Source organism: Onychomys torridus, chromosome 23 (assembly GCF_903995425.1).
Source record: "Onychomys torridus chromosome 23, mOncTor1.1, whole genome shotgun sequence".
Lineage (NCBI taxonomy): Eukaryota > Metazoa > Chordata > Mammalia > Rodentia > Cricetidae > Onychomys > Onychomys torridus.
Genome location: NC_050465.1, coordinates 20314457 through 20335858, shown reverse-complemented (window position 1 = coordinate 20335858; position 21402 = coordinate 20314457). Strand labels below are relative to the sequence as shown.

The window sequence follows — 21402 nt, the reverse complement described above, 5'->3', positions numbered from 1 at the left end:
CTCATCCCAAATAAATATCCAAATGTTTATATTAATTATAAATGCTCGGCCATTAGCTCAGGCTTATTACTAACTAGCTCTTACATTTCTATTAATCTGTGTATTGCCACATGGCCATGGCTTAACTGGTCCTCTGGTATCTTCCTTCTTGGGCTGCTGGCTCACGTCTCCCCTTCTCTCCACCCTTATTCTCACCTCCCTAGTTTGTTTTTTCTGCCTAACCTTATCCTGCCTGGCTATTGACCAAACAGCTTCTTTATTAACCAATGAGAGTAATACATATTCATAGCATACAGAAGGCTCATCCCATGCAGAGAACCACTGTGAAATAACAAACTGAATTTTTCAAGCACTTTGCCTACAATCTTATGAATTAACATTTTGAAGCACAGATGATACAAAGTATTTCATTTGGTTCAGTTGTCTAAAATTCATCTACAGCTGAACACAGAGGAAAAAGAGCAATGACCTAAAAATAGCAGCTATTTCTAAAGCATTAGATACATTCTAACCTGTCAGTTCATAACAGTGTATCAGCAATGACAGGAGAGAGGTTTAGACTTCCTGTCCAAATTAATTAAGGAGTTAATATGAATTAATATGAATTAATAAAAAGTAACTCATTATGCACTTGTAAATTCTGTGTTACATGTGTCAGAATTAAGGTCACTGGCGTGTTTCAGAATGATTTATTCTCATATTTTATCTGGCCTGGAAGTTAATACTTTTCTTTCCAGCCCTTCCATCTATTAAAAGTAAGCCAGTTACTGGGAGGTGGTGGTACAACCCTTAATCCCAACACTCTTTGAGAGGTAGAGGCAGGCAGATCACTGAGTTCAAGGCCAGCCTGGTCTATAGAGCGAGTTCCAGGATAGCCAGGGCTACACAGAGAAATCCTGTCTCAGAAAACCAAACAAACCAAAACCAAAAACAAAAACAAGCAAACAAACTACCAAAACAACAACAACAACAACAACACCAACACCCAAAACAAAACAACAAAGAGCAGAGAGTGACCTGGTAACTGTCAGAAAAATCACTAACTCAGTCTTGCACATTATTTGGTCTGATGCTTGTTGAGGTTTAGAGTGGATAGTGTTTTTTCAGTGTTTTGATGTGATCAACATTAAATTTTAATATTATGTTATACATGTGTGTAGAGGCACACATACACACATGCATGTGCATACACGCTTACACACATACATACGTATTTAATCTCACATTGCCACATTAGGGACATTTGTCCTAATACTCATTGTAATCTTTATAAATTAAGGAATATTTTACAAATGCCAAGGGAGAACTACTTTTTAAACAGATTTTAAACATGCAGCATAGTATTTGTCTGTGGTCACACTCTTGTACAGATCTCAGGACTTTAAGTCTGTACAACACATCACCCCTTGGACTCACTGTCCTTCTCTTTCATTCTGAGTTTAATTATTTCTCCTTGCCATTCATTTCCTTTTTAAAATTCACAGACAAAATTATTCATTATGACATTTTCATCCTAAAATGTCACTGTACCTTCATACTATTCATTCCATTACCCATCTCTGTCCTCTCTCCCTACCACTGTCCTCTCCTTCCTTTCAAACTGTTCTCTTTTTTCTTTAATATATAAGAAATATATAAATATATATGAATTATATAAACTTAAGTGAAATATAAAGAATATATGAAAAGAGCAATGAGCCAGAAATAAAACAGTTTTTCAAACATCCAGAGTGCCAAAGTAGATTCTAACCCATCACTTCATAACAACAAATCAGTAATGAAAAGAGAGGAGAGGTTTAGGCTTCTGGTCCAAATTATACATAAATCATATGTAACATATATGAAATTGTATCTGTACATGTGCACACACATATGTCCGTGTTTCCTTTACACGTCTATGATGCATGTATGACATTACTGCTTTAAGCATTTGCATGCCACCCTTGTCCAGCCAGAGTCATACCGACCATCTGTGCATCAGGCTAGTTTTGATGCATCCAAAGCCAGGACCTGACCTTAACCATTTTTATTTACCTGCCATATGCATAATTGAAGTACTTTCCCTTCTGTGACTGGCTTGATTCAGTTGCCACAATATCATTAAGATTCTTATGTGCTGCTGCAGGAAACAGGTCTCATGAACACAGGGATGCTCATATGCTTTTAGATCTCCTTTTTAATTCTTTTGGATAAATCCCCCAAAGTAGCATAGCCAGGCCACATGACAGTTTGCCTTTGAAGCTTTCAGAGAAGTTGCTTACAGCTTTCCAGAGTGGCTGCACCATATTAACATTCTCCATAAAAGTGTAAAAGGGTTCCAGGTTCTTCACAATCTTGATTACATTGATCTGGTCACTTTCAGCATCATCCATATCCCTTTAGCCATTTGTATATCTTCTTTTGAGAAACACCTTTTCAAGTCCTTTGTCTTTTTTTTTTTTTTTTTTTGGTGGGAGCAAGGTAGTTGCTGTTTTATCTTTTGAGAAATTCTGGGTAAATTTATAGTTTGATTTTTGTTTGCCTCTTTGAGATAGGGTCTTGTCATGTAGTTACTCTTTGCCTGGAACTCACTACAAAGCTGCATCCCACTGAGTGCTGGGATTGTGGGTGTATGCCACCCTCTAGTATACCCTGTGGATTTTCATCTTGGCTGTGGGGAGAGATTTGACTATGTAGTCAGCCTATGTGACTATGGAGATTCACTGTTTATTCAGAAAGGACACATAGAGAAAGCTAGAAAAAGTTAGTACAATATGTTGTCAAACATCTGCCTGTCCAAGATCAATATCTTCACAGTATATATTTTTTAATTCTTGAAATCATAGTTATATTTCTCTCTTCCCTTTCCTCCCTCCAAATCCTCCTGTATACTTTCTCTATTTCAAGTTACGAGGATTTCTTATTAATGTGTGCGTGTATGGTGTGGGGGTACACATGTCACATTGTGAGTATGAGGGTCTGAGGACAACTTTGTGGGTTGTTTTTTCTCAGCCTCAGGTGACCTCAGGTCACCAGGCTTGTGCAAAGGATGCCTTGACCCTCTGGGCTATCTTGCCAGTCTCCTTGTTTTTTTTTTTTTTTTAAATTCATTGAATTTATAACTTCCTTATATACTTTAGAGATTAATCATTAGCAAACTCATGGTTTGAAAGTTTATTTTCCCGCCATTTTCTTTAGCAACATCTTAAATGTGGTTTGCTTTCCACTGTTCTTGCTTGCTCTTCAGGGTCACAGAGATCCAGGCACATATATGATCTCTCAACAAGTGTTAAGGGACCTTTACATTATTTTGCTTATTTTTTTTAATGCCTTGTCTGCTTCTTTTTAATTGAGAACAACCAGACATCAATTTAAATTATTACTATCATGTGGGAGTTTGTCCTTCATTGTTTAAGTGGGAACATAATATTAAATGATATATCCTATGGAACTGTGTTTGTTACCCCAGGGATCAATTTTTGCTCACAGTGTGTGATCTTTTTAGTGCATTGTTATAGTTTGAGTTTGAAATGTCCCCACAGGGCCATGATTGGAATGCCCAGTGGTATCATTTTGGAGATGAGGCAGAGCTGGAGGGGACCTGGTGCTGGGTGCCTTTGAAGACTGCCCTGGGTCATAGTCATCTACTTGTTTTGTTTCCTGGGAGGCACAGGATAAAAAAACCTCTTCTGCCCCAGGCTCTTGACACCTTAAATGAAGTCTCTGAAGCCTTGAGACAAATACCGTAAATAATTTCTCCCTTGAGTTGTTTGACTCAGGTATTTGGCACTGTAGGGAGAAGCTGTCTCACACACTAGTATCTTCGTTGAGGAGTTTTGCATCTGAGTTTATCAGGATATCGATGTATATCTTTTCTTATCATATTTTTATCTTGTGGTATCATAAATTGATCTTTTCTTGTGGTATCATATTTTGTTTCATGAAATGAGTTTGAAAGTACTCTGCCCTCTCCAGTTGTCCATTGGGAAAAGGTTGAGAAGCGATGACATTGTCTTCTTTATTAATTTTAACTTTAACATGTAACCCCCTCCCCAACTGACTTCTCTTCCTCCAGTCCCTTCCATGTTCTCCTCTTCCAGCCTCTCCTGAATCCCCCTTCCTTAATTCCTCTTCCTTAAATTCTTAATTCTTCCTTCAAGTCCTCTTTAATTTCATGACTGCTTTTTATGGTTATTATAACACACACACACACACACACACACACACACACACACACACACCCCTCCCTATATAAGTAGCACCTGCTGAAGCCTCAGCAGGTTTAATTTTGCTTCTCTATATAGTATATACATGAAATTCGGGGGCTCACCCCTAAGGAAGACTGGTTCTTCCTCTCTCAGCATCCCTTGGTTTCCTCTAGTTCTTTGTCTAGAAGTTTGGCCCAGTGAGATTTGCCCCCATCTCCATTAACATGTCCATTGGTGGTGTCCTTGTTCTGGACCTGGTTAGGCAGCCATACATTGTGGTATTATGGGTATAGCTCCCCTGACACTGTCTCCCAGCAGGCGTCCTGCCCCTCTGGCTCCTACAGTCTTTCTGCCTCCTCTTCTGTGATGTTCCCTGAGCCCGTGCAAAACGTGTGTTGTAGATACATAAATTGGGGCTGGCCATTCCCATGACCAATTTTTTGATGATCGCGTTTGCTATTGAAATCGTCTGGTGCTTGTCCTAGGTGTGAAGTTTTTGGTTACTGTTTTAACCATTTTACTACTTGCAGGTGGACTCACATTCTCTTTCTAATTAATCCTTGCTCGATTACACATGTCTAGAAACATTTATTTATTTATACTGGGTTGTGTAATTACAGTATCTTACAGTTTTTTTATAATTTAATTTTACATATCAGCCATGGGTTCTCCTGTCCTCCCCCCTCCTGCCCCCGCCCTCACCTTCCCCTAGCCCCTCCCCCCATTCCCATCTCCTCCAGGGCCAAGACTCCCCTGGGGATTCAGCTCAACCTGGTGGATTCAGTACAGGCAGGTCCAGTCCCCTCCTTCCAGGCCGAGCAAACTGTCCCCGAATAAACCCTAGGTTCCAAACAGCCAGCCCATGCACTAAAGACAGGTCCGGGTCCCACTGCCTGGATGCCTCCCAAACAGTTCAAGTTATTCAATTGTCTCACTTATCCAGAGGACCTGATCCAGTTGGGGGCTCCACAGCTTTTGGTTCATAGTTCATGTGTTTCCATTAGTTTGACTATTTGTCCCTGTGCTTTTTCCAATCTTGGTCTCAACAGTTCATACACTTACAATCCCTCATCTTTCTCGCCAATTGGACTCCTGGAGCTTCACCTGGGGCCTGGCCAAGGATCTCTGCATCCACTTCCATCAGTTATTGGATGAGAGTTCTAGCAGGACAGTTAGGGTGTTTGACCATCTGATCACCAGACTAGGTCAGTTCAGGCTTTCTCTCGACCATTGCCAGCAGTCTACAGTGGATGTATCTTTGTGGATTTCTGGGGACCTCTCTAACACTTTGCTTCTTCCTATTCTCATGTGGTCTTCATTTATCATGGTCTGTTATTCCTTGTTCTCCCTTTCTGTTCTTGATCCAGCTGGGATCTCCTGCTCCTCTAAGTTCTCTTTCCCTCGAACCTTGCCCTTCATTACCCCCACTCACGTTCAGGTTGTTCATGTAGATCTCATCCATTTCTCCGTCATTGGGCGATCCCTGTGTCTTTCTTAGGGTCCTGTTTTCTAGGAAGCCTCCCTGGAGTTGTGAGTAGCAGTCTAGTCATCTTTGTTTTATATCTAGTATCCTCCTATGAGTGAGTACATACCATGTTTGTCTTTCTGAGTCTGTGTTACCTCACTCAGGATGATTTTTTTTCTAGATCCATCCATTTGCCAGCAAACCTCATGATGTCATTGTTTTTCTCTGCTCCATTCTTCAGTTGAAAGGCATCTAGGTTGTCTCCATGTTCTGGCTATTACAAACAATGCTGATATGAACATAGGTGAGCAAATGCCCTTGTGGTATGATTGACCATTCCTTGGGTATATGCCCAAGAGTGGTATAGCGGGGTCTTGAGGGAGATGGATTCCCAATTTTTTTTTCTTTTTTTTTTTTCGAGATAGGGTTTCTCTGTGTAGCTTTGTGCCTTTCCTGGAACTCACTTGGTAGACCAGGCTGGCCTCGAACTCACAGAGATCTGCCTGGCTTTGCCTCCCTAGTGGGATTCCCAATTTTCTAAGGAAGCGCCATATTGATTTCCAAAGTGGCTGTACAAGCTTGCATTCCCACCAGCAGTGGAGGAGTGTTCCCCTTGCTCCACATTCTCTCCAGCATAAGCTGTCTTCAGTGTTTTTTGTCTTAGCCATTCTGACAGGTATAAGGTGGTATCTCAGAGTCGTTTTGATTTGCATTTCCCAGATAATTAGGGATGTTGAGCAATTCCTTAAATGTCTTTCAGCCATTTGAGTTTCCTCTGTTGAGAATTCTCTGTTTAGTTCTATAGCCCATTTCTTAATTGGACTCTTGGGCATTTTGATGTCTAATTTCTTGAGTTCTTTATATATTCTGGATATTAGCCCTCTGTCAGATGTGGGGTTGGTGAAGACCTTTCCCCATTCTGTAGGCTGTTGCTTTGTCTTGTTGACCATGTTCTTTGCTCTACAAAAGCTTCTCAGTTTCAGCAGGTCCCATTGATTGATTGTTTCTCTCAGTGTCTGTGCTACTGGTGTTATATTTAGAAAGTGATCTCCAGTGCCAATGCATTCAAGACTACTTCCTACTTTCTCTTCTATCAGGTTCAGAGTAACTGGATTTATATTGAAGTCTTTGATCCACTTGGACTTAAGTTTTGTGCATGGCGACAGATATGGATCTATTTGCAGCCTTTCACACGTTGACATCCAGTTATGCCAGGACCATTTGTTGAAGATGCTTTCTTTTTTCCATTGTATATTTTTGGCTTCTTTGTAAAAAATTATATGTTCATAGGTGTGCGGGTTAATGTCAAGGTCTTCAATTCGATTCCATTGGTCCACATGTTGGTTATTATGCCAGTGCGAAGCTGTTTTTATTACGGTAGCTCTATAGTAGTGCTTGAGGTTGGAGATTGTTTTATTACAGTTTTTAATAGTAGTTTTATTGCCCTTTTTATGTCTTACATCAGTTGTAATATTGCTATAATTTTTAGTTTTATCTGTTTCTTATTGCTGTATTAAATTAATATTAGTTAGTTTTGTCCATTATTTAAAAACTTTTTTGCTTTGAATTTTTTTCTATCCTTTATTTCTATTCAAATTTTTTCTTTGTTGCTTTCTGCTAACTTTGGGTTTAGTTTGTCTCCTTCTGTCTCTTTGGCTGTAAAATAACTTGGGACTATGCGTCATAATAAACGTCCCTCTTTGTACTGCTGTGGTACCATTCTGAAGTTTCAGTATGCTGTGTTTTTGCTTGTCTTAGACTATTTTCCAGTCTTTTTTTTGATGCCTTATATGACCCAGTTTTCTCCAAAATTGTACTTAATTTACACCTTCAGTATTCTGTCCACGTCTGTTAGGCCTATTTAGTCTCCACTATTATGTTAGTCTCTTCATTCTCATTGCTGTCTGATTTTGAACTGTTATTTGTAATAATGAAAGCAATGGAGGATGAAGAGGTAGCTTGAAGATTGACTTTGTATTGCTTTTGCAGAGGACACAAGTTCAGTCCCTAGTACCTATGTCAGATGTTCAAAACTGCCTGTAACTCCAGCTCCAGGGATCCTCTGCCTTCTGTGGGCATCTGTATTCACATCAATATCACACGCACATACCCATACATATGCATATATAGAATTAAAATAAAAAAAATAGATCACAAACAAAATATCACCACATTTTTTAAAACTAACTTTTTAAGAAATCTCAATTGACTCACCAAATTTGCTAATAATAATGTCTCAGATGATGGTGAAGTGAGGCAGCTACCTAGTGTGGCAGCAGCCCTTGGAGGGGATCCAGGGAAAGCCACAACCCACTGGTAGAGAGAAGCCAGAGAGGCAGCCATCTGCATGGGGGAACATGTGAAAGCAGCTGACTCTTGTGGCTTTTGGAGCTCCAAAACCTGGGAAGTCTGTTGCAGAGAGGCTACCTGGGATCCCAGGCTCCCTCCGAGGGCTGGGGGAAGAAAAGGAAACTCTAGCCAAGAGGGTAGTGACTCTGACCTTGTGTAGCTCCAGCATGAGCCAGTGGTTGCAAAGCCACAGGCAAGCAGCTTTTTCATGAATTCGTGCCTCACAAGTTGGATGCCAGATATAGCTTGAATCCTAATTGGTCTCAAAAACCTGGCGTCAGATATCAGGGTGAAAGCTGAAAGATCACAGAAGCAGAGGAACAAGCCACAGCCACCTCTCACCTCACCAACTCCTCCACTGGGAAGACTGTTCCTGTCTCCTCCTGCCTTACATTCTCCTCTCCACCCAGCCATATTATTTCCTGTCTCAGCCTCCCTAGTGTTGGGATTAAAGGTGTGTGCCACATTTGCATGGCCTTTTGTGGCTAACTAGTGGCTGGCTTTGCCCTCTGATCGTCAGGCAAGTTTTATTTGTTAGAGCACAAACAAAATATCATCTCTCTTTCTCCTCAAGAAAGTATCTGAAAATGCAGCTTCTGGTCTCCTGGTACTCACTAGTCCCCTGGCACTGACTAGTCTCCTGGTACTCACTGACTAGTCCCCTGGCACTTACTAGCCTCCTGGTACTCACTCATTAGTCACCTGGTACTCATTCACTAATCGTCTCCTGGTACTCACTCACTAGTAATCTCCTGGTACTCACTCACTAGTCTCCTGGTACTCACTCACCAGTCATCTCCTGGTACTCACTCACTAGTCTCCTGGTACTCACTCACTGGTCATCTCCTGGTACTCACTCACTAGTCATCTCCTGGAACTCACTCATTAGTCTCCTGGTACTCATTCACTAATCATCTCCTGGTACCCACCTTGTAAATGACAAGGGATTCTTTTCTTGTTGTTTTCAGAATTTGCTAGCTTGGACATTTAAATGTAGTGTGCTATGGTGTGGAATTATTTGTACAAAATTTTGAATCCTGTAGGCTTCCTGATTTTAGATGCCTATGTCCTTTCCAGGCTGGGGCAGCTTTAGCTGACTGCTCCATTCCAGTTTTACAATACTGTGCTTGTGGGAGAGGTTACAGTGTGGATGGTTCTATTCTTCCTACTAGTGCTAGTGTGGGTAAATTCCTACTTTTCACCATGCAGAAGCCTTTCTCCTAGTTTCTGCATTTCTCCCAGTGTAAACTGATGTATCTATGTGGCAGAAGGAGGATCTAGGCTTTCCTAATGTGCTTGTGTTCTGATGTCACCATTTTTTAAAAAAACATATTCTAAAGTACCTGCTGATGAGAAAGAATGATAAATAAGACAATTGGTGAGAGATCTATGTAAGAATGGGAGAGAGATGCATATAGCAAAGACAGATGTAAAAACAAAACAAAACAAAGCAAAAACAGTTCATTGGACATGACTTGGTGACAGAAATTTTGCATGCCTGAAACTCAAGATGAGCATAGCTCTGAATTTGAGTTCTGAATTTTAGGAAACTTATCTTTCAGAATCTCAGTCTACTCAGGAGTATAGATTTTTGAGAGAGAGAGAGAGAGAGAGAGAGAGAGAGAGAGAGAGAGAGAGAGAGAGAGAGAGGAATGTGTGTGAACTTGCTAGTGTGGACATGTATGTAGGGCCAATGTAGGGCCAAAGGTTGACACTGGGTGTCTGTCACCAATCAGCTCCCCACTTAGTTTTTGTTTCTCACTGAACTTGGAGTTTGTACATTAGCTGGACTGTCTGGCCAGTGACTCCACCTGTCTCTGCTACCCTCAGTGCTGGTGTGACAGGCTGTGCTGCCACACCCAGTTTCTTTTGGTGGGCTCAAGGGACCTGAACTCAGATCTTCATATTTGGACAGCAAGTGCATTATCAACTGAGCCATCTCCCAGTCTGTGAAAGACTTTTCTGCTGCTGTTTTATGTAACATATAACATTTTTACTACTTTGCTTTACTTCCTAAGGTTGTCTTTCAAAATTTTCTATTTCTTCTTCCTCTTTTTGCTTTGGGATGTAAAAGCTTGTGAAAATTACCTACTTCTGTTGAGACAATGCATATCTCATGGCAATATAAATTTAGTTTAGTGAAATTAAAAAAAAAAATCAAGGAATTAGGAGTCTGGCATTTTTACATTTGTTTGTAAGAATCACAGTTGGTCCTGATAAAAAATGAGCTTCTCTTATCCTTCTCAATGACAACTCCAGAAAATAATTATTTTTAATTAACAGATTTCCATAATTTGCAGTTGGAAAAGATTATGAAATTTAAGTAAGGCAAGTTCCACTCACTTCCTTAATTATTCATGAACATTTTGGCTCCCTACTTGGCATCCTATTTCAGTCAACTATCACATTCTAATAAAATAATCTGCTGACTTTTAGTCTTTGGCATCCAGTATTACCTGCAAAAATGATGAGCATATTGTAAAGGATGTTTCTCTTTAATTTATTCTGTTGAATACTTGCTTGATAGGTATAGTAGTAATCAAATGTGGCTATATATGAAAAATAACTTTTGACACTATTATCTGTAAATATATTATGCATGCATAATAACATTTTTATAGTTTAATAACATTCTGAAAAGTGATTATAGTATGCAACCAGAACTGCAACCTTCATGTTCATATTCTTTTCTGTCTCTTTTGTTACCTACTCTGAAATTTGGGAGTCTTCAAGAATACTTCAACTCTTGACAGCAGACGCAAGCTTGAGGGGTCCCAGATTTTTTTTTTTTTTGAACCTACTGGGATCCTGGAAATCCATGAGATAACTCTTGCACTTGGTATTTTGTTGTGGAATAATCTTTTTGAATACTGTGAAGATGTGTCATTCTGATTAGTTTAATAAAAAGCTGAATGGCCAATAGCTAGACAGAATTTTTAGGCACAGAGCTCACTGGGAAGAAGAAGGGGGGAGTCACCATCCAGATGGAGAGGAAGCAACATGGATAGTACAGAGTACAGGTAATAAAGCCATAAGACAAAAAGTAGACTGATAAAAATGGATTAATTTAAGTTGTAAGAGCTAGTTTGTAACAAGCCCAAGCTATTGGCTGAGCTTTTATAATTAATAATAAGTCTCCATGTCATTATTATGGAGCTGGCAGTCCTGATGAAAAGGTGCAACTATAGTATTTTGTTAAATAATTGAAACTACTTATCCTTCATTATGGAAGGATACAAATTAAAAGTAGTACCCCCACCCCTAGTTTGCATGAAGCAGAGCTAGGGAGCATTCAAGCACTTACATTTCTACTGTCATCTGAGAGTGGGGTTTTATGGGTACATTTTCCTCCAGTAACAATGAGTGATAAGGTACTAATAGTACACTCAGTTGGAGGAGGTTTCCCATGCTTTCTTATTCATAGTTTTATTGTGCCTCTTAGACAGACTGCTTGCTGAATGTCTTGGCCCCATCTCTGGCATTTCCAGAGGTTGAACTGATTTTTATGTGGCTCAGTCCCCCATGCAAAATCATATTTTCAAATCATAGATTACCTGTCCCAAGTAAACACAGCCATTTAAAAAATTGCTTCTCTATTTGTGTATGTGTGTGCTCATGCACATGTGTGCATCAGTGTATCATGGCGTGCTAGTGGGTATTGGAGGACAGCTTGAGGAAGATGGTTCTCTCCTTCCATCATATGAGTAGCTGGGCTCAAAGTCACCACATGTGACTTGACAGTGAGTACTTTTGCCCACTGGGCCATCTCAATGGCCCTTCCAAATAAGAAGTTTTTTTTTTTTTTTTTTTCCCCTGGAGTTCTTTGGACAGTTAGCTGAGCATCACCTCTTTGAGCCTTCCTTTCTCTTCTAGACATTGTCATGCTATCATTGGTGACTCTTGTGGCACCACTATGAACTGATGCTGTTTTGTTTATTTTCTTCATATCCATGTTTCCCACTAGAATGATGTGTTCCAAAGGCACTGATGTAATCTTCCCTGGTGTAGAGAACAGTGGCAGGCAGAAAGCCTCGGCTCTGCATTTGTCAATGCATGGCTTGCTGGGGAGTCTTATTCATGCCTTACCTTAGTTTTCTCACACTGGTCTCAGTCTATAACATTTAATAAAGGTGGTACTTTGGGTTGCATCACATGTTTGAGCTACCTTTCAGCTGTGCTTTGATTTCGCAATGTAGAGTTATATTTGTCGAAATCGCAGAGGCTGTACTCATACTCACTCATACGCAGAAACATTTATATTCCATGTTTGCTGACTGTTTGGAGTCTATATATCCAGAATATCAATTAAAGGCGACAATGAGTCCAGTCACTAAAACAAAACATTATTATAAAAGAGAGCTCCTAATCCTGGCTGCCAAATGCCATGAATTCTCAATAAATTCTGAGAACTTACAGTTTGGTTCCTTTTTCTCCCTTCTCCTGGGGCACTGCCTGCTTAGCTGCACACACAGACACTGTTTTTCTGTGTATTTAAAGTGACATATTTGATAGCTGCCATAGAGTCTCCAATAGCAGGACAGAAGTCTGCCTTACACTGTGCCATGGTCTCTGGACTAGGAGTTTTGTATCAGGGATGCTTCACAGGAAGTGTCTAGATGTGTAGACAAGAAGGCTTTCTGTGACAGCTGCAGTACACGCCATCTGTCTCCAAAAGGTCTCTTCCATCATTAGCTGTCAGTACACTTGATGTAATAGATGCTCCTCATTGATATTATCTATCAGCAATACTCCAGTGGAGTTTAAGCAGCTTACTTAAAAAAAATTACAAGGAATTTTCAAAAAGAATTTTGAGTTTGAGAACACAATTACCAGAATATATTGTATAGATTTGGTATTGAGCTTGAGGACTATAAAACCAAATCATACTCAATGCGATGTGAACTATTGTAATCTTATAAAATATTTTTCTTCAATTAAGAATTTAAATGTGTGAAGAAAAGTGGTCTCTACATATTTTAATCATTCTTTTATAAGGTCAGAAGTTTGGAGATGGACATGGTTGCACATCAACTGGAAAGTCAGCTCTTCGGGAGACTAAGGCAGGAGGATGATCCAAAGATTGAAGTTAAGAGACTAGAAGCAAAGAACCACACACAGACACGATCGATTAGAATCTCCAGGTGGAATGCTGGATAACAGCTATCGGAAGAGATGGGTGCTAGCTGAATATCAGTGGCTTAAATAGCAAAATAAAGTGGAAAACTGTAAATCAGGACAAAATCCGGAACCTATTCCTGAGAGGCTGGTGTGTTTGAAAGCTCTTCCCTCCTAGGGAATTAGGAATGTAACACAAGAGGACTGTAGCCATGACAGAGGACTTCAGATGTGCCCTGCACATTCTTTAACAGACATTTTAAAGACCAGAGGAAGAAGAAGGAGACAGAAGTTGTCCCCTGCAGAAGGAGGAGAGGCCCTGGCATACCAGGAAGAGCCTCTCCTTTCTAGGCACTCTACTGAAGCAATGATGAGAAGTCATTTCAAAATGAGACCCTGCTTCAGGAGGCAGCTTGACTATCCTAGACTCTCTGTGGAGTGCAGCCAGGCAAACCCAGAGCGAAGGCAGACGGTGAAACATGGATGACAGAATACTTCTGAGTTATAGAGGAGAAAGATCATGAGAACTTCGTAGTATTCAGTGAGGCAGAAGCCTGTTTAGAGCCAGAGTCTGCAGGAGGATTGAGATGTGTCTCCAATCCCATATGAGAGACATTGAGAATCTCCCGCGGGAGGGATCAGTTTTCCGAGCCCACCCTGTAGAAAACCTCTCAGTGATGGGCACAGCCAGCATCTGGGATCTGACCTCCCACAGGTGTGACCAGCATCTGGCAGTCCAGGAAGAACACTGAGAATCTGGACTCCAAGCAGGCAAGAGACCACATTCCGACTCTGCACCCCCAGTCATCCCTCTCCCCTTCTCTTGTTTCTCCTTTATTTAGTGACTGATGTCAAGTTAGCAGGTCACCTGTCTGTTTTTAGTCTTTTCTTTCCTTTCTCTTTTCTATCCCTTTCTTTACATGACAATGATGATGATGATAATGATGAGGATGACGACAATGAGGATAAGCTTTCCCAAGGAACATAGAAAGGCCTGGTCTGGGGTTCTTTGTATCTCAGGCTCCTGAGAGCTGAGATTGCTTTAGTTTATCAGGTTGTATTTTTTCTTCAGCTCTTTTTACTCTCCCATTAGTGAGAGACACCTCTTCTCTCTCCCTTGCCTCTGTTTCCCACTTTTAGTTGTGAACCTTAACCTTAATGGCAGGACCATCTCCCAGCCCTGTTTTCTACTTCCTCATATTTTTTCTCTTTTCTCTGTTTCTCTACGGTTCCGGTACCAACCACTAGTCTTATTCTGTTTCCCTTCTTACTCAAATACAGTAATTAATGCCTCAGTGTACACAGTACTGCAAGTGTTCCTCTACTTCCCGAAATAATTTGAGCTGAAGAGGTGATCTTTTTTTTTTTATTTGCTAGTCACTGCATTTTCATAGTGGCACTTTCCTTTGATAGTTGTTCTTACAGAGACTAATCTTCTCTCCTGAGAATATTGGATATTGATCCTGGTGCTGACGCTCTAACTAGTGAATTAGATCCCCAGTTTAGCAAAGAAAAATGAAAACTTCATTCTACTCTCACCAAGCCCTGCCCCCCTAAGCATTTTGAATATTGCAAACATTTCCAGTGAGTGAATGAGGGTGATTAAAAGACATGTCCAACCAGTAATCTGACTCCATATGTGAAAATACCAATGTACAAATATGAGAAACATGAAAAACCAAAGCAATGTGACTTTTCCATGACTCACAGGAGTGCCCTCTAATGAGAGTAAATTAGTTGGTGTCCCCGACAAAGAATGTAAAACAATAATTTTAAGTTTGTTCAAATAAATCTAAGAAGCCACAAATACACCCTTGAATGAATTCCAAGAGAACATAAACAACAGAAAGAAAAGAAGGAATGGATGTGAAAGTGGAATTCAATAATGACATAGAAATATTGAAAAAATCAATAGGAATGACTGAAAGTAGGAAGTACAGGATGTTGAATACAAAGCTCTGCAGAAAGCTCTGGATCAAATGGATCAAAGGGAGACAGAGACAGGACTTGAAGACGGGGGAGATGAATGAGAGTATTCAGATAATGTCAAAGTTAGATTAATAAGAAAGGACACACAGAACATATGAGATTTGCAGGACACTATGATCAAACCAAGTCTATGAATTGTGGACACAGAAATAGGAAAAGAGTTTCATGTAAAAGACATAGAAAACATTTTTTAAAAAGCCACAAGAGAAAGTTCCTCAAGTCTAGAAGATACACTGAGGTACAACTGGCATTTAGACTCCCAAACACATAAGAGGAGAGTAGAACCTGTCCACGGCAGGTTATAGTTAAAGCACTAAATATATACTACAAAAAAGGATATTGACAGTTGCAAGAGAAATACCAGATCACAAAGAGAAGCCTATCCAAATAGCAGCAGATCTCTTAACAGGAACTCTATAAGCCATTTAAAATATTGTATTTCAGTCTCTGAAAGACAACACTTACCATTCCAGACTAAAATATCCAGCAAAGCTGTCATAATTGAAGGATCACTAAAAGATTTCATAGTGAAAACAAACAAGGGATCTATAAATACTAAGCCAGTTTTACAAAAGATGCGGAAGGAATCCTTTGGACTAAAGAGAAAGATAAGCACGTTTATGGGCCAATAGGAAAGTGTAGACTACTTTTAAAGACTGAAGAACAGTTAATAAGTGAAAAACAGAAACACCAAGCACTAAAAAAAACAAGACATCAAGAATGAATGCACACCCTTCAATAACCGTAAATATCACTGGTTCCCTTTCATCAATCAAAAGACACAGACTAGCGGCTGGATTGTAAACAACAAAAAGCAGAGTCTCTGTGCCCTCCAAGGAATGCATCTTATCACTAAAGACATTCAAACTCAGGGTGAAAGAAAGTTTGGGACAAGACACTGCAGGCAAATGGAACAATGAAGTGAACACATGTCAGTCAATCAAAAGCCAATGTAAGAAATCCAACAAGTCAATACATACTGTTGAATGAATAGGCTAATGAAAAGGAACAGGTGGTTCTGAAAAGCAGTACAAATGAAGACTAATGTTCAACCATCAAAAAGATGCAAAGTCAAGCTTTGCTGGAGTCATCTCACCCAGTCAGAAAGGAAGTCAATTGGGAAAACAACAGGAGAGTATAGACTGCTGGCAGGACTATCAATACTCCAGTCACAAAGGCAATCAGTGTAGAGGTTCCCCCAAACTGAAAACAGATTTGGCATATAACCCAGTTAAACCACTCGGGTATTTATCTGAAGAACTCCAAGTGAACATGTGTAGAATATACTGGCACATATGTTCATCACAACACGCCTCACAGTAGCTGATTTACACAACCTAGATGTTCATCAGCAGAGGGATGGATAAAGAAAATGTGATAGACAGAGAACTTGGGAACCTTTTCATCATAAATGTTTACAGGAAAATGGGTGCAGCTGTTGATGATTGTGTCAAATGGGTTAAGTCACTCTGAGAAAATAAAATACTGCCCTTTCATTTGTTATTCCTAGATTTGATGTAGATCCATAAAATCACATATGAATGGATGATATGAAATTAGATGTAAAACTGTATGGAAGAACAAAGGGAGGGAAGCTAAATGACCAGGTAGACATGTGGCAGGGAATACGCTCAAAGTATATCCTATACTTGTGTGAAAATATCCTTCTGTAGCCAGGAAATGTGTAGTGAATATACAGCAATGAGATGAAAACCCTAAAGCTAAATGTTTTTTTTTTTTTTAATGCTTCAGATATCCTCCTTTTATGTTGCAAGATCTGGGGTGTCCCAAAGGCCCATGTGGTGAAGGCTCAGTCCTCAGCCTGCACAGTCCTAGGTGATGCTGAATCCTAGGAAGGTGGAGTTAGTTGAAGGAAGCTGGGTGGTTAGGGATTTCCCTGCAGTAGGCTCTCAGGACTCCAGTCCTTTCCTGTATCTCTCTCTGCCTTGCTGCTTCCTGGCTGCCCTGTGGTAAGCAGCTTTGCTTCAGGACACATTCCTTGAAGTTCTGCTTCACTGTAAATCATAGCACAGCAGGCTAACTGACCACAGGTATGAGCAGCTGAGACCTGCAGCCAAGGCGTCTTCCTCCTCAAGAGAAACAGCTGTAGGTTATGCTGGGTGATCTGGTGAGACCTTCTCTCAGAGTCTAAACACAGTTATGGGTGGTGAGTCACGAAAAGAAACATGGAATTTGGGAGTCAATAAGTAAATAAGATTGGAGTTAAACTCAGGCATAGTGGCACCTACCTGTTATCCCAACAGAACGTCAATCAAGTTTTCAAAGCCAGCCTGGATTATGGGAGACTTTGCCTCAACAAACAGACAGACAGACAGACAGACAAACAAACAAAACCAAAATCTCCAAATCAAACCAAACCAAGCCCCCCCCCCAAAAAAACCAAAACAACAACAACAACAAAACCCCCAAACAAACCCAGAACAGAAAAACCAGAAAACAATTTAACAATTAAAAATGTGTTAAAAATCAATAGCAAATGGTACTTTTTGTGACTCAAAGCCTTTTTCATAGCTGGGGAGACTTGGTGGTCATGAGCACTTGCTGCTCTGTTGGGCAGCTCCCAAACGGCTGTATGTTCAGCTCTTAGGGGTCTGACCCCCTTCTCTGCTCTTCACAAGCTTCTACATGAGCATACACACACACAGCACATGCTTAAATAAAGCATTTGCATGCATACATGCATAAACAAAAACAAAGGAAATTTTATAGACTCCTTTCTCACCTGAGACTAAGTTTGAGAAATAACGTAAATAGTCAACATTGGGACAAATGAACTGCCTTGGTTGATGTAGGTGATTTACCACCAGGCCCGATAATCTGAGTTTAAGACCTCTGACCCACATGGTCAAAGGGGAAAACTGGTTCCCTCAAGTTGTTCCCTGACCTCCACATGCTCTCCATGGCATGCATAAGCCTACACACACACACACACACACACACACACACACACACACACACACACACACACAAATACAAAATGTAATACAAACAAAACAAAAACAAAACCCCCCAAACCCCAGTCCTCTCAAAATTGACCTTTTCCTGTAATAAATGCCGGAATTTGCTTTCTGCTGGCATGCAAAGCAGTACCGTTCATGTCTTTCTTACATTTCTTCCAGCCATGTTTTAAGGGCCGTGTGCCACCGGAAGCCAGACTCCTCCTTCATCTTTCCACTGACACTCTTCACCTCATCTCCCAAACTGACTCCTTCACATATGGCACCATTTTTTGCAAGTGATTTCATCATTGATTCTGTCTCCTAAATTTAAAAGTGTGCCTCTCCTTTGACCTTTGCACTCTCTACTCTAAGCGAAGACTTCATTAGGGGCCTCCCTGATATCCAGCGTCTGTGTCTTCCTCTCCAATCTCCTGCTGCTGCCTACCTCAGTAAGGACCTAGAGTATTTCATTACAACTTCTATCAAGGCTACCCAGCTCACTGATCGAAGGGATATACCATTGCATGGAACAGTCATAGAATTAATCACTCCTTTGCTGAAACATCAACCATTACATAGGATACCATTTACTGTTAGCTACTTTGCAGCATCTGTATGGATATGAACTCTCTTCTTTAGCCCTGTCTGAAATCCTGTCAGCCATCTTCACTCTTCTCTCTCCTTATAACTACATCTTTGCAGGAGTCCTATTACTGGGTCAACTAGCCTAATCCTCTTCAGCACAATTCTGATTTTGTCCTCACAAGCACTGTATTTTAAGCAGCACCTTAATCCCAGACAAATGGAGACAGTTTTCATCATACCTCTTCCTGTATACTGTGTTGTTATGACGCTAAGTGCTAGGCACGCCAGAGTGAATCAAATAATTCCCATCTTCCTAGACGGATGGATGACACGCACGATTCCAATGTGATATAAACATAATTTTGTGAGGGTGGGGCAGAAACTAACCATGAGGAATCAGAGTTTCTTAACAGACAGTGAGCAGCTGCAGTGTAGATGTACTGTTGGATGGATGGAATTACCGTGAAATGAAGGAAATGATTTACATTAACTGGAGAAGATAGAGTTAAGTATTTACTCTTAGAACCCCAGTATTTGTGTGACTTTTCTTTTTGTGGTGTGATTTGCAAGTGGGATGGGAATGAATGAGGGGCGATGGATGTATTTTAAAAAGATGTACTAACATGACAGACTATTGTTGCCTGGCTCTCCAATTCGGGATTTACACAGAGACAAATGACATGCCATGGATTAGTAATGGCGACTTAGTCTGCAGTAAACGTGAATACAAAGGCAAGTGGGAATCTGGTATAATATTTATTTGCAGTGCTGACTTTTTAAAAATCAGGTATCTTCCTACATGAAGCCATGTTCCAACATCGTTCTCTATCCTTTCTCCGAACTACCCTACTTGACCAGGTTGTATAAGTAAGGTCTTGCCTTCTCCAACTCCCTTCTTTACCCTGCCAGCCCTCATTGAGAGTCTTGCTCTGGCAGTCCCAATCTATCATCTTTTCAAGGATTTATTGCTCTCTGAATCCTCACGTTAAGTCACTGTAGTTCCCCAGAGCTGGTCCACTGCTTAAAGCCATTGGGTGCTTATCTCCCAAGAAGGAAAACATACAATCAAATTTGTGTTTCTTGATTATATATATATGTAGTGAGAAACATGGCTGTTCACTAATGGATTCATTTTCTCCCCCAGTTACAGAATTTTGAGCACCGAAGTCCCTTAATCACACATAATTTAGTTGACCAAGGGACGAGGAACTCCGTAAACGCCTTGTTTCTGTCATGCAGCCTCCTGTTTGCACATCTCCCTTCTCACCTCCACACCCGTGAGCTAGAGTGAAGGACGGACCTTCAGGGTGGGGTTAGAGTGATTCCATTCTTCAGCTTCTGTCTCAAATTTCTGAAATGTGGACACATTTTCTCTTTCCAAGTCCTAGTCTTTTCCTTCGTTTTTGTACCTTGTTGTCTTTTCCCTGTCAATGAAATGTGTAGAGTGGAAAGACAGGTTCTTGACTGAAGTGGGGTAGGTACTACATGGCACAAACTATGTAGCCCCTCATCTGTTTTGTCTCAGCTGTGTGACAGTAGGGGACCATCTAAATAACTTGACATCATGTTTCCTTTTATGTGCTAAATACAGTAAAGTCTACATAACATAATTATAGTGCAGTTTAGAATTCAGACATAGTTGGCATGCCAGTTTATACCAATTAAAATAATAATTACATTCTCTTTTTTTTAATTTTGAGACAGGATTTCACTATGTAGCCCTGGCTGTCCTGGAACTCACTCTGTAGACCAGGCTGACCTCGAACTCACAGAGATCCACCTGCCTCTGCCTCTTGAGTGGTGGGATTAAAGGTGTGTGCCATTATGTCTGACTTTTTAAAATAGTAATTATTCTTATTGAAGTTTTGAGGTTTAAAAAAATCTTCTATCTATCATACTTACCTGGCAGGGGAGATACCATGATCATGAAGGTGGTTTTCCCAGGGCGAGGCTTATCCATTGCACTCCCGATGTGCCGACCCCTGTGATTACCCCAAATGCTGCAAACTTGACTGCATAATAGAAAAGAAAACAAAACAAACTTCTATCATTTTTGTGAAAGCTTATTCTTTTTCTTTTGAGAATTTAAGTTCTTTACGTAGGCTCAGTATTTTCATAATGTTCTTTTACTACATTTAGTTTATCTCCCCTTGAGCACTGATTATCATTTTATTATTCATATCTATTTTTCCTGTCTCTATCTAAGTCAGAATTATTCATGTTAAGCATCACACATAGAAAGATAGCATAGCTAGGTAAAAAGAGTAATTTAAGAATAAATGAAATTATTTCACTCTTACTAAGGATAATCTTGAGAGTAGAACTTAATATTCAATTCTTAACTGTTTTGTGGCTTTTAGGTTGGGGAGTGTTCTAAATTTCAATTTCCCTGTATTAACTAGCATTAATTATTATCAATGTGAATAAAATAGAATTTGTCTTTTTCTTCATGCAACTAGAAGCATATTCTCAAAGAATTATCATCATCATCATCATCATTTTTGCAGGTGCTAAGGTGGTCTGGATTGGATACTATGGCATAGTGTATAACATGGTGAAGATGTCATGGGAACTTCAGGGTGATGAGGAACAGGATGGACTTAGAAACTTGATATGGCAAACACTTCAAAAGATAAAGGACTATGAGCAAGATCCACGAATCCAAAGCGCACTAACTATAGCCCACGTAAGTCCACAAACATGTCTTTCTATTAGCAGGAGTGATGTCTGTCGGGTTTCTACGTTCAGTGAG

General features: G+C 40.2%; 1 protein-coding gene and 1 pseudogene across 2 annotated transcripts in view; both read left to right on the top strand.

Annotated features, from left to right (window-relative positions):
• Tmem232 (transmembrane protein 232) overlaps nt 1-21402 on the top strand; it is a 332354-nt gene that overhangs the window by 41828 nt on the left and 269124 nt on the right. For both annotated transcript variants that reach the window (XR_004943602.1, XM_036173475.1), the window contains exon 7: nt 21158-21336. Coding sequence is in view for 1 of the 2 variants with exons in the window: in XM_036173475.1 (XP_036029368.1) it covers nt 21158-21336 (179 nt within the window). In the remaining variant the exon portion in view is untranslated. The remainder of the gene's footprint in view (nt 1-21157; nt 21337-21402) is intronic.
• On the top strand, nt 20545-20672 carry LOC118573557 (annotated as a pseudogene).